Source organism: Aquarana catesbeiana, linkage group LG03 (genome assembly GCF_042186555.1).
Source record: "Aquarana catesbeiana isolate 2022-GZ linkage group LG03, ASM4218655v1, whole genome shotgun sequence".
NCBI lineage: Eukaryota > Metazoa > Chordata > Amphibia > Anura > Ranidae > Aquarana > Aquarana catesbeiana.
The window spans coordinates 498,794,852-498,808,740 of record NC_133326.1 but is presented as its reverse complement, the minus strand read 5'-3'; the positions used below and the strand labels follow the sequence as shown (position 1 = coordinate 498,808,740).

Below are 13,889 nucleotides of genomic sequence, written 5' to 3'. Positions count from 1 at the left end.
GCCCACAGGGCTGGCGTTATAACACCTGGTTTTTAAAGAGCTCTGGCCCATGTTCAATGTGATATTCTTCTCTATAAGTGGATTTCCATCTATATTTGAGAAATCCAATATTTATTATAGTGGATTGTTTCCCTTATAAGTCTTTACATTTTTATACATTTCTGATCATATAGAGACCTCATATCTTGCCCCTCAGGAAAATTTGGACTGAAACAGTTGAAACACGTTGGGGCTTATTCTGGCAGAATTTATTATCTGAGAAATGTTATTGTAAATGTATTTAACTATTGCCTGTTATACAAAGGGGCTTTAGCATACAATATATCAGAACTGATTTTGCACCACGTCTTGTGTACATTTTAGGATGTGCTATGTTTTAACATGTTTTTGTATCAATAAAGTTGTTGCTAAAAATGTTTTATATAATATGATGGTGGTATACTTGTGTGACTGCGTTAAAGTCTCAAGGAGAGAACAAATAGAACAGTTAGGTTTTGATGGGACTTATCCTTTAAGTTGGCTAAGCTGCATGCATTTAAATGCCTTTGCAATAACTATATGTCTTATCTTTTCCAGATCACCAGAAGCTAGAACGTGAAGCACGAATTTGTCGTCTCTTGAAGCATCCGAACATAGGTTAGTCACCATCAGTTGTTATATGTGCAGTACATATACTGTACATCAGGGGTAGGCAACCTCGGACCTCCAGCTGTGTTGAAACTACAAATCCCATCATGCCTCTGCCTCTAGGAATCATGCCAGTGATTGTCAGGGTCTTGCAATATCTCATGGGACTTGTATTTTAAAAAAAGCCAGAAGGCTGAGGTTGACTAACCCTGCTATACACTATCAAGACAATGTACACTTTTTTCATTTGAGAAAAATAGTTAACAGCAGCAGCCAGTCCATAAGGGGCGCAGGGGCGCCGCCCCCTAGTTTGCATGTGGATTCATAGCTTTCTATGAGTTTTTTAACTTTTTTTCAAGCACAATTAGAGCCTGAGGCTCTAATTGGCTTAAAAATGGTTGGCTCAGGGCTCAGAGCACTGCGCCCCGAACCCACCCACTTGAGACACTAGCGAATCAATATTCGATATTGGTTTTCAGCTTCTCCTGCCGGGCCAATCAGGGCTGGAGGTGGATCCGAAGAAGACTGGGTTGGCTGGGAGGAGAAGCCAGGAAAAGCTGACCGGGGGGGGGGGGGGTTGTCAGCTGCAACTGATAGTTAATATTAAATGATCAACATAGCAGGTATTACAGAATTGTTGCACTGACCTAGGCTTAAAGTAAGTTTGAAAGTGGAAGATGTAGCACTAAAAATCAAACAGTATTAGTGAACTGTATAAACCCATGTCAGCAAAGCCTCCAACGGTTCAATGCTCTCTCGATGGAATCGTGATGATAAAAGGGGCCAGCAAGCATTGAAAAACTCGATGGAACGGTCAGACAAGCTCAATGGCAAAGATTATGTAAAAACATAAGGAGAGAACTTTATTTTGCAGTATCCATCGCAAGTATGCCGTCACATAACTAAAGTAACTTTAAAAGAGAAGTATGGGTTTCTTTTTTTTTTAAATTCCTACTTACCTAGGTGGATGCAGCATCGGTCCAATGCTGCATCTGTCCCCCGGCACCTCTGCACTGAAAACCGAGTGGTCGAACACCGCTGATCACTCGGTTTTCAGAGCCTCGTGAGCAGAGAGCTGTAGACTGTCAATCACAGCTCTCTGCTCATCTCCCTCCATGCTCATTGGAGCGATGAGCTGTGGAGGAGCGGGGAGTGGCTGTCCCAGGCTCTCAGAGGCTGAGACAGGGGTCAGTCCAGGCACCTGGCAGATCCAGACTCCCATTGTCGGGATGACGCGGACTGATTTCTGTACAGTCAGCAGAGAGCGGACTTCAGTGGTCGAACACCGCTGATCACTCGGTTTTCAGAGCTCCGTGAGCAGAGAGCTGTAGACTGTCAGTCACAGCTCTCTGCTCATCTCCCTCCATGCTCATTGGAGCGCTGAGCTGTGGAGGAGCGGGGAGCAGCTGTCCCAGGCTCTCAGAGGCTGAGACAGGGGTCAGTCCAGGCACCTGGCAGATCCAGACTCCCATTGTCGGGATGACGCGGACTGATTTCTGTACAGTCAGCAGAGAGCAGACTTCAGGCTGCTCTCTGCTGAAAACAGGTCACAGGAGTTCGTGTGAAATGGATCACAGGAGTGCAAAACGAACTGCACTCCTGTGATCCATAGGAGAAGCCCAGCCAAATGAGCTGAGCTGGCTGAGCTTCTTCTTTACCCTTTCTGATAAATTTCATATTGTAAGACTCTAAAGGCAAGTTGCACTCAATTTCCCCAGAGCTTAGTGAATGTGGCGAACCTTCACTTTGTAAAGAATCAGGGGCAAGGAAAATAAGAAAACGGCATTTTTGCTTGTACATGTTTAGATGATGGAAAGCATAAGAACTTCACTGCATTCACTAAGCTCTGGGGAAAATAAATGCAACTGAACTTATGAAGTGCACAATCTATTTGCCTTTAACAAATCAACCCCTTTGTGTTTTGAATTTTGATGGTAGCCACAAAGCAATGGATAAACACTTGGTGGGTCTTCTGCAGAGAATTTAGATACCTGTAAGGTCCATTGGAATCAGGGCCACCAACTATTGCTTAATGTAAAAAAAAGTCCATAACCATCTGGAAATCTAGCCAAACATAGTAATGAACTATAGATGAGAATAATAGAATGTTTGAAAAGCAGCAAGTAATGCCATATTTGTATTTCATTACTTTTCCAGAGGTGTATTTCATCATTAATACATTTTAAAAACTAGCAAATCTGATTGGAATCCTCTCTATATACTGGAGCTTTGAACTTTAGTCCTTTGATCAAATGAGTTGGAAGAAGCAACTGTTCTTTTTGCTGATAGCAGTCAATCATTTTCTCACTTTAATATTTGCGTTGACATTTGGGAAAAGAAAAAGCAGTATTTGATTGTCTGTGTGGGGTAATCTTGCAGTACTGTGTGCTGAACTTCCTGATATGAGGACGGCTTAATGAGATCATTACTGTATCTCCATCCTTGAGCTCACTGACAGCTAAATGTGCTAAATGAGTTTAATGTGAATAAAAGAACAGGTGCATATGGGATAGAAATTTAATTTTATAAAAGCATAAGCTGGAGGGGTAGAGGTGACTGTGCTGTCATCACGTTTGCTGAGAAAAGGGACCTAATTAGGGCAGAAGTGACATTAAACTACTTTTTAGTGGTAAAGCGATATTAAACCCAAAACTATGATATATTGCAGCATTACATCACGCCAAAGTGACTTCATCAGGGGGCTCAGTCAGTCTCAGTAGTCCCCTGATGAAGTCACGTGGGCGTGACATAACACGTAGGGCATCCAGGACCAGAAGTTATGTTTGGAGATCAAAGTATGCTGAGTATATGATACCAAAGGTGTTTTTTCTGCTTTTTTAATATAAGAATTATTCCTTTAATAAAAAAGTTTTATTGGGAATATTACATTATGGGAGGTCACTTTGTTTTTACCCTAACATATGGATAAGCGCATGTGAGGGAGTCTTAAAGGGACCACCACCAGAGGATTTCCAAATCAACTGAAAAGGACTACACAATTGGGCTAGCATCGTTCGAGGATGATTTCTATATGTAATCAAAAGTGTATTTGATTACTCACTAAGGAGAGAATACTGGGAGCACTTAGGTGTCCTGATCAGGTGGAAGTACACCATTTATTTTTACGTTTCACACTGAAGTTGCCTTCACTGAAGAAAGAGGACTGGGCACTTTATTTATTGTTGGATACGGACTATTATGTACTTTTAGCACATGTACACTTTACTTTAAACTAATTACTGTAATGCACATTTTCATGATTTTATCTTTTTGATGACTTGATATATATATATATATATATATATATATATATATATATATATATATATATAACTATGGACTATTTGAGGTTTATTAGTTTGAGGTATTATTTTGTACCTATGATTTGCGCAACACGTATACATATATACTATTTCATTACTGGTGGGAACAACCACACGGGGCATTCATTTTGAGCACGTATCATTTAAATTATTTGGTTCACACTACAGATTTATTTGCACAGACGTAACAGAGAGGTATTATTTATTATTGGTCATTGCATATTAAATAAAAGTACTGAAATCTATTTTTAAAGTGCTACTAAACCCAGGACCCTGCATTCACTATATCTGGTCTCGTACAGTACACAGAACATGAAAAAGGAAAGAAAGGAAGAGGGATGGAAGTGATTACCTTATTGTTTTCTGCTTCTTCATTCTCCGATCACAAGCTAGGGGTGAGGAGTTCAACAGGCTGTACTGCCTAACTACAGTACAGTAAATAAAACCACCATTCTGGTTGCACTGTTTAATAGAGCTGTGTGAATCTCTGGACAGGATGAACAAAATGTTTTTTCCTTTAACCCATGATCAGATTGTGTAGCACCCTGCTAGGTAGGTGCTAGAAGAGAGTATAATTTTGGTCTGTCTGCTTACCAGAAAGATGGTCAGGTAAAAACTTTATGCCTACCAGGGAGCAAGATCTATTGGTTAGGTCTGCTCATTGTGCCCAGGTGCAGCTCAGCTGGTCAGACTGGTCCAATAGGGAGGCCCAGGCACATGTGCTCAGAGTTAGTTGAGCCGGGGAACAGAGTGCAGGAGGGAGGGGGCGGCTGCCCTCTCCTTCGCGGAGGTGGTTGTGCGGCCTGGGGTGGTCGACATAAGGGCCTAGAGAGAGAGAAGCTGAACCCAGAGGTCCTGCAGAGTTGACTGGAAGGGAGACACCAGGAAGGATCTAATTCTGCCAAGTGAGGGCCACCCCTTCAGCTAGAAGAGTTAGTGGATGGGTGTCAGTAAAAGGGGATGCTAGAGAGTATCCTTAAGATAATGTAGTGCATCAAGTCTGCTGCTAGTGAGAGCAAGAAGACTTAATTCCTCCAAACACTTGGGTGTATGGTTAAAGCGGTGTGACTGCTTCCACAAATAAGTGAGGCTAAGTGAGAGTTGTCCTTATCCATTGTGAATAGTTCCAGTTGGAGTATACCACTAATTCCTTCTCCCTTCCATCCAAGTTCCAAAATAAAATACAAAAACACAAATATCCTGGACTGGTCATTGAGTAACGAACAAGTGGGAGTAAGGATGGGACATGTGGGAACCCCTAGCAATCAAAACCCTTAGCAACCAGCTGCAGGTACCCAGAGAGAGGCCTACAAAGTCAACACTCAGCAAGCCCTTTGGGGACAGTGCTACATTGTATAGTATGTTAATAGTAAAAAGGCACCCACCTGAACACAGGCTGTGTGTTGTTCGCAGCTTTTCCTGCACAACCCTCAAAAGGGAAACGAGCCAGCAACTGGTAATACAACTGGTAATACATTTCTAAAAAAAACAATATAAACTATTTACAAATGGACTTGATAAATACAGCAGTCCCTTTGTTTCTCCAGTACAGGATAAACTATACACTTCACTCCAGTCCGACAGCCACATCACACTCTACCATTCTTTACCCTTTCCAGACAGTATTTCCATTGAAGGGTACTGCCTGTACTATAGCTTACCAACATATTTTTGACAACATATTTTAGACAGTTTTGCACTTCCAGATTTGTTGCAAAAGTTTGGGGAGGGCAATATTCTGGTGCAGCATAGCTGTGCCCCTCTGTACAAAGCCAGGTCCAAAAAGATGTTTGGTGTGGTGAAACTCAATTGACATGAACAGAATCTAAACCTCAAACATACTGAGCACCTTTGGGATGAGTTGGAATGCCAACTTTGAAACAGACTTTTATCACCCAGCATCAGTACGAATTGGCACAAATGCCCACAGATATATTTCAAAGCATTGTGGGAAGCCTTCCCAAAAAAGTAGAGGCTCTTTTAGCCACAAGAGGTGGGGAGGTGGGTAGCAATTCCATATTAATGCCCATGATTTTGGAATGGCGTGTCCAATAAGCTCATATAAGTGAGATTGTCAGGTGTCCACAAACTTTGTTCATACAGGTAATCTCCTGGATTATTTTTCTCTTTGGGCCACCAAACGTGCAGCATGTCTCCTTTCATTCAGACTACTGGTGCCATGTGATTTGATAGACTTTCACAGCATATGGAACCTTTTCCAGACATTATTTATGGATCAGCTGCAAAGAGGTTCCTGAAAAAGTTGAAGAGCTGAAGTTTTCAGAATAAGTTCCATGACCGAAAGATGTATATAAATATTCTAAAACTAATACACTCATTTCAAGGTCTCAGGATGAGCAGACCTGGACTTGTAGTGGAATTACACATTCCACAGCCTAGGCTAGGGTATAGCCTATAGGACCACACAACTTAAATTATAAATAAGGACCACAAAACATAAATTAATACTAAAGGAAAAACTTTTTTTTAGTTTTGGATGCCTTGGAGTGGGATTAGAATGCCTGTCAGTTTTTGTTATGCTGCCTGTGACCCCATCCTGGAGAATCACTCTCTCTATTTGTCCTGTTTACCATTATCACTGAAAGTGAAAGTAATAAAAAATCCCAAACTTTGGGTTGTCCCCAGAACAGGAATAGAGGCAAAATCTTCCATAGGGGACCTGAGTTCTGGAGACCCTAGGTACAACCAGGGATTCCCGCACTTTTGACGGATTTCCCTTCACCTCCTGTTTTGGCTATAGGAGAGAAAGTTTAGGGAAATCTCTATTGGACACAGATGTTAAAAAAAATATAAAGGGGGTTATAACCCTCCCTTATGCAATCCAAAATTTAAAAAAAAATGTTTTTGCCTTTAATTCTACTTTAACCAATTGTTTACTGGGCACTTTCACCCCCCTCCTGCCCAGGCTAATTTTCAGCTTTCAGCGCTGTTACATTTCGAATGACAATTGAGCGGTCATGCAACAGTGTACCCATATGAAATTTTTTATCATTTTTCACACAAATAGAGCTTTCTTTTGGTGATATTTAATCACCACTGGGTTTTTTTATTTTTGCTAAACAAACAAAAAAAGAAGAATTTAGAATTTTTTTATAGTTTGTTATACAATTTTGCAAACAGGTCATTTTTTTCCTTCACTGATGGCCACTGATAGGCTGCACTGATAGGCACTGATGAGGCGGCACTGATGGGCATTGATAGGTGACACTGATGGGCACTGATCAGGAGGCACTGATTAGGCTGCACTGATGAGTGGCACTGATAGGTTGCACTGATGGGCACTGATAGGCGGCACTGAAGGGCACTGAGAGTTGGCACTGATAGGCGGCACTGATAGGCAGCACTGATGGGCACTGATAGGAACTGGTAGATGGCACTGATAAGTGACACTGATGATTAGGCACTGATGGGCACTGATAGGTGGAACTGGTGGGCACTGATTTGTAGTACTAATGGGCACTTGTAGGTGTCATTGATTAGCGGCACTGGTGGGCACTGATTAGCAGCACTGGTGGGCACTGAAGAAGACCAAAATCCCCATAACAGAAGCCAGTTAACGGCTTTCTTCTTTTTTCCTCACACTGTCAGTGTAAAGAAAGAAAAAGCCGGTAACCAGCTTTCAGGGATGCTGTGACTGGCCCTTTACTCTGATCTTTGATCGGCCGAGTACCGGGGATCCGGCGATTACAAAGTGTGCCGCCCGGTCAGCGAGAGCACGGGAGGATGTCCATGGTCGCCGTCCTGACATTTTAAGCTGCGCTGTAGCTGTCTTTCAGCTATAGCATAGGCGGGAAGGGGTTAAAGTGTATGTAAAGTCAAAATGTTATGTGTGTGTGTGTGTGTTTGTGTGTAAGAGTTAACACTAGGGATGAGTTGAACACCCTCTGGTTTGGTTCGCGGCAGAACATGTGAACAGGCAAAAAATTTGTCAGAACACACGAACATCGTTAAAGTGTATGGGACATGAACATGAATAATCAACAGTCCTGATTTTAAAGGTTTATATGCAAGTTATTGTCATAAAAAGTGTTTGGGGACCTGGGTCCTGCCCCAGGGGACATGTATCAATGCTAATTTTTTTTTTTTAAATGGCCGTTTTTTCGGGAGCAGTGATTTTTTAATGCTTAAAGTGAAACAATAAAAATGAAATATTCCTTTAAATATCATGTCAGGGGGGGTGTCTATAGTATGCCTGCAAAGTGGCGCATTTTTCCAATGTTTAGAACAATACCACAGCAAAACAGCATTTCTAAAGGAAAAATTGTCATTTTAAACAGATCGCTGCTGTAATGAATTGTCGGGTCTCGGCAATATACAACTTGTTGAAAAAAATGGCATGGGGTCCCCCCCAGTCCATTACCCGGCCCTTTAGGTCTCGTATGCATATTAAAGGGAACCCTGAACCAAAATTAAAAAAAAAAATTGCGTGGGGGTCCCCCTAAAATCCATACCAGGCCATTCATGTCTGATATGGATTTTAAGGGGAACCCTTTGCCAACATTTTTTAAAAATGGCGTAGGGGTCCCCCCAAAATCCATACCAGACCCTTATCCGAGCATGCAACCTGGCAGGCCGCAGGAAAAGGAGGGGGATGATAGAGCACCCCCCTCCTAAACCATACCAAGCCACATGCCCTCAACATGGGGAGGGTGCTTTGGGGTCTGACCCCAAAGCACCTTGTTCCCAAGTTGATGGGGACAAGGGCCTCATCCCCACAACCCTTGACAGTTCTTATATAACTGAGGGCGGGGCCACCCGGTGGCGTAAATGGGTGACCCCGCCCCCCTCTGACACCACGTGGATGCCACGGGGAAGTCCCCATGGCGTCAGAGTAGGCTTCACCCCAGAACTAACAGGAAGGTCAAACGCACAGATTCTCTGCACAAGGAGAGTGAGCGACCATTATTACAGGAAGCTCCTGCACAGAGGTTACTGGTTGCCAAGCAGTCCCTGACTATTTTAAACAAAGTTCTTCTTTAAGCAGATTTCTTGCATTGAAGCGGCTGCACAGTGCAAAAACCAGGAGGTTTGAGCAAGCCACTGCTAAGAGCATGACCAAAGAGTCACCTTCCCTCAACATCCTGTAGGATTTAACGCACATGGGTGGAGGAGCCATGTCTCATGATGTCACCCGCTACTATCCAACATGACCTGAATGTACTGATCAGGCGTTCGGTGCTCTACATGTAAATCTAAATTTTATGCTTGCAACAAGAGGAGGATCTTGTAAGTTTTACTCAATAAAGAGTGTGTTTTTAGATCTTACAGAGAGCATTTAGATTTTTTTTTTTTATATATATGTGCTTGGCTATATGTTTGACCATTGGAGCTGCATCTGAAATTCCTCGTCCCCGGGCAGTGGGAATCTAAACATTTGACCTTCCTGTTGGTTCAGGGGTCAACTAATTGAGGTAAGGGAGCAATCTGTGTGATGGTGGTGGGCTCATCCACGCAAGGGATTAAAGTTCCTGAAATTTCTCAGTCAAGGGATCCTTTTCTTCCAAGGACATTTTCTATTTCTGCAGGGGTCTGCTCTTCTCATTTGGCTATTTGACATTTATTATTTCATTTGTATTGTTTTATTTGCGCTACACTGTGTGTATCTCAATAGGTATTTATTGTTGTCTGTGTCCCCCTGGGGAGATTTATACTCACTATTGACCTTGGTGACCATTGTCTCCAGTACAGAAAGTGTAGGTAAATCTAACATTTGTTGTCACAGGAACAGGAGGTCAGAGGAAATCTTCCAACTGGAAATCTGTTTTGCTGACCACTTTCTAAAAGAGGACACTTCTTTACTTAGGAGACAGTTCTTCTTACTTTCTACTGTGCCCTTGGGACAGAACATGAAGAGAACTTTCTCATATCGGACACAGAAAGCAAAAAAATGCTTGACCATTCCCTACGCTTTACAAAACTAGAAAAATTCCAGTACCTGGAAAGTTGTAAATTTGAGTATAGTGGGGAGAATCTAAAATCTCCCAGCTCAGTAAATGGGAGTGGTGTCATATCTCTATAAAAGTTCTCATTAAAAGTTTTCACACCATGGTATAACAAGTGGTAATTAATCACATTATTCTGTTGTGATAGTGATTTATCCCTTCCTGAGACCTCTATGTCTGGGCTGAATATAGCAGAGACACTCAACATGGACAATGTTCATCAGATAGCTGAATTCACCAAACACTTGAAATATACAAATGTCTTTATTGCATGCTGAACACTGTGGCAATACTATAAAATGCAAAAAAGAGTATTGGCTTTTCTAGTCCCAATGTGTGTCTTGCAAGGGAGGAAGGATTACAAAAGTCCACAGAGAGGAAAAGGAAATGACCTCACACGAAGGAGAAGGGAATACAAAAAATATCATGCAATCTAAAAAATGGTTCCAAGCATAATTAAAAAAAAAAACAAAAAAAACAACATAGGCTGGATACACAAATACAGCTGCATTTTCCATATACTGCAGAGGCAGCACACATATTTTACTCAACTTGTTCTGTATTGTTAAAGATATTTCACCAACTATCCAAATGGTTTGTTCAGTTCCTCTGTTTACTAAAATAATGGACTGGGGAATCTGTAAAGAGCTACATTTGCGCCAGATGACAGGCTTTTGGCTAAGCTTCTGTACACAGGGGATTTTTAACTGACGCTAAACAATATCCTTATCCTCCAAAAATACTCCACATACATCCATTACTTAAAGGCACTGTCATTTATTTTTCATTAAATTGTTTCTTACTGTGCTTTTCTTCCTCCTTTTAACATACTCCTCCTTTTCTGCTTCACTTCCTTTTGTTTGGAACAAGCAGTACACGTTAGTTGCAATCATGTGTAGCACCCTTGTGTTTAGGCAGGGTTACTCCTAAATTTACCTGCCTTGGCTATGTTGAGGATCAATTGATTTCACTCTAAGTCTATAATTGCTGCACTTCTCTCTTTGGCCGGGTACTTGGTGGCATTAGATATGAGAAGGGCAAAGCAAAGTCAGGTTATGGGTATATAGGGTATCTCAGCTAATGGGCAGGGGTTTTCTTAAATTCCTTGGCCTGCTGGGAGAACCTATATATTTGGGTGGAGGTGATCGGTACTCTGTGCCACCTGGACGGCTGGGTGGACATGTGTTGTATTGCCTGGGCTGCTAGGCTGGAGTTTGGGCCTATGCCAGGCACATCTGGCTGCTAGGCTGTCTGAGGGCCTATCCAGAAGCAAGAGAGCAGCACAGGGTTGGGATTGCGGCTTGTAGTCCAACCAGAAGTGATTGTTCTGCCGGCCAGAGAACCTGTTGCGGTTGGAGGTAGAAGGGAAAGCTGTCGCCACTAAGGGACCAGCCACCTTATTACCAGGGACCACAGTGAGTAGCTGAAGCAAGTACCAGAGCAGTATTCTCACCAACCGAGGAGGGTGAAGAATCGTGAAACTTCAGTGGGTATCAAGCCAGGGACCCAGCCAGCGGAGGTGACGCTAGCAGAGCAGCCTTGTGTGTCAAGCCAGGGACCGAGCAGGCCGGTGGGGTGAAGCTTGAGAAGTATCTTGAGTGCCAAGCTAGGGACCCAGCAGAGAGGCAGGGGAGATACTAACGTGAAGATTGGAAGAGCTCAAGGGATTCAGTGGCAGTGACTCGTCTAGTCTAGTGAGAGACTGGGAGCTCAGTGGGCTGAAGAACTACAAGAAGTGATTGTGGTAGAAGTGAAGGAACTGTTATGCCGCGTACACACGGTCGGACTTTTCGTCTACAAAAGTCCAACGGACGCTGACGGACTAAAGCTGGCTGGTAATCCGATCGTGTGTGGGCTTCTCCGGACTTTCAACGGACTTTTTTAGCCTCAAATCCGACGGACTTTAGATTTGAAGCATGCTTCAAATCTTTACGTCGTAACTACGACGGACCCCGAAGTCCGCTCGTCTGTATGCTAGTCCGACGGACAAAAAAACGACGCATGCTCATAAGCAAAAACTAAACGGAAGCACTCGGTCTAGTAAAACTAGTGTTCGTATTGTAGGTAGCACATTCATCACGCTGCAAAATCTGTGATCGTTGAATGCAGCGCATTTTATTTCTTCTTTACGAAGGCTCTAAAGAACGAAGGTGTTTTGCTGTTCATAATCAGAGTTCTCCCAAACTGATTTCTGTATTCTTTTTCTCTTTGATCTCATGAATGATATAGTATGCATTTTAAAAACAATGTTTCCATACTAATAATACTTTTTCCCCTTTTTTTTTTTTTTTTTTTTAGGTTTGTAAAGTTACCACAAAGAACCCATTATTCTGATTTTTTTTTATAGTGATTATTTTTTAGTTTTTAGATAAAGTTAACCCAAAGCACCGTTTTTGTTTATGTTAATTTTTTTATTTTCAAGACTTACCACTTGAACATTATTTAACATTAGTAATGTATTTTTGGTGTGTTTTTTCCAAACTCAATGAGATTGTTGTCCCTTGTTAATTTAACATTGTGTGTAAAATCAATGATTTAAAAGAAAACACATAGTCTTTTGCTAAACTCAAAAAAGATCCATTTATTCATGGTCAAAATAAAATAAAGAGGAAGTCAACGCTGGAAAAAGTCGGTGTACCAGAAAATTGGGATCTTGCGGAGTCCATATAAGAGGGAGCACAATCTGGTCCAAGAATCCCAGAGATCAACAGCACCAGCAGATGATCTAGATGTCCCCAGACTGTGGTCCTACAACAGCCTGCGTCTTCTGTCAGACCAGACTGAACCCAGGTCATCACTTTCTTCTCTTCCCTGCAGCCTTTCCTCCACGCTGCCCTGCAGCCTTCCCTGTAGCCTTCTTTTGAGGCTGTGGCTCTGGTGTTTCAGTTGTGGCAGGAGGAGGAGGAGGAGGAGGAGGAGGGGGGGCTGCCTCATGTAGTTGGGTGTTTTGTGTTAGCGTGCCCTGCAGCCCCTTATGGATTGTTTCCCCAAATAGGCGCTCACAAATGAGGCGCTGCTCCCAATCCATCTGAAGAAGCCTGCTGGCTAAGTAGCAGCCATAGGATTCTTCCGCTTCGGGGGGGCTCCTTAAAAAACGGGTGGCCTCTTGCATGAGGCGCAGGGATGCGTCCTGTGTGACCATCCCCTTCCTGGCCCTTTTTTTGGGAAGGTGGAGGGGAGGCACTTGGGATTCGGTCAGGCTCCTACTGGGCCCAGCCACCTCACTTGGCCCAGCCACCTCACTGGGAGCAGCCACCTCACTGGGAGCAGCCACCTCACTGGGAGCAGCCACCTCCTGCCTGACACTGGGCCCAGCCTCCTCCAGGATGATGGTGAATCCGGCCTCCTCCAGGCTGTCCATGGGCCCGGTCTCCTCCTGCCTGCCACTTTCCCCACATTCCTCCTGGATGGACTCATCCTGTGTATAAAAAAAGGACAATAGTTTGAGTATATTTTTTTTGGTTCATCAATGACACACAGTTTGCTTCTCATGACTAGCAAATTCAATGTGAATACATCTCTTTAATAAAAGAGTCTAATCAGACACCCTAATTATTTCAAGCAGGTGCCAAACATATTTAGCCACTACTGTCAATTGATATGTATACACAATTTTGAGTGCCAAATTATTTTAGACAATTATAACATCCAGTTAACATCATTAATATTAGTACAGTAATATTTGTTTCAATAATTTACCTGACTCCAGATGGTCATATCTGGTTCATCCAGGATGGAAGACCCAGCTTGCTCCTCATCAGCCTCTGCTGGGGTGGAGGGAAGGGTGGAGGGAAGGGTGGAGGGAAGGGTTGAAAGTGATGGCCTGGCTTCATTCTGGTCATCCAGAAAACGGAGTTGATTGTAGTACCACAGCCTGGGTACATAAACATCATCTGCTGATGCTCCTGATCTCCTTGATTCCTGGATCTTCTTATGCTCCCTCTTATACATGTTCCTCAAGACCCCAATTTTCTTG

At 42.9% G+C, this 13,889-nt stretch overlaps 1 protein-coding gene across 5 annotated transcripts in view; it reads left to right on the top strand.

The window, feature by feature from the left end:
• CAMK2A (calcium/calmodulin dependent protein kinase II alpha) overlaps positions 1-13,889 on the top strand; it is a 425,342-nt gene that overhangs the window by 163,484 nt on the left and 247,969 nt on the right. For all 5 annotated transcript variants that reach the window (XR_012242924.1, XR_012242925.1, XM_073621085.1 and 2 more), the window contains exon 3: positions 577-636. Coding sequence is in view for 3 of the 5 variants with exons in the window: in XM_073621085.1 (XP_073477186.1) it covers positions 577-636 (60 nt within the window). In the remaining 2 variants the exon portion in view is untranslated. The remainder of the gene's footprint in view (positions 1-576; positions 637-13,889) is intronic.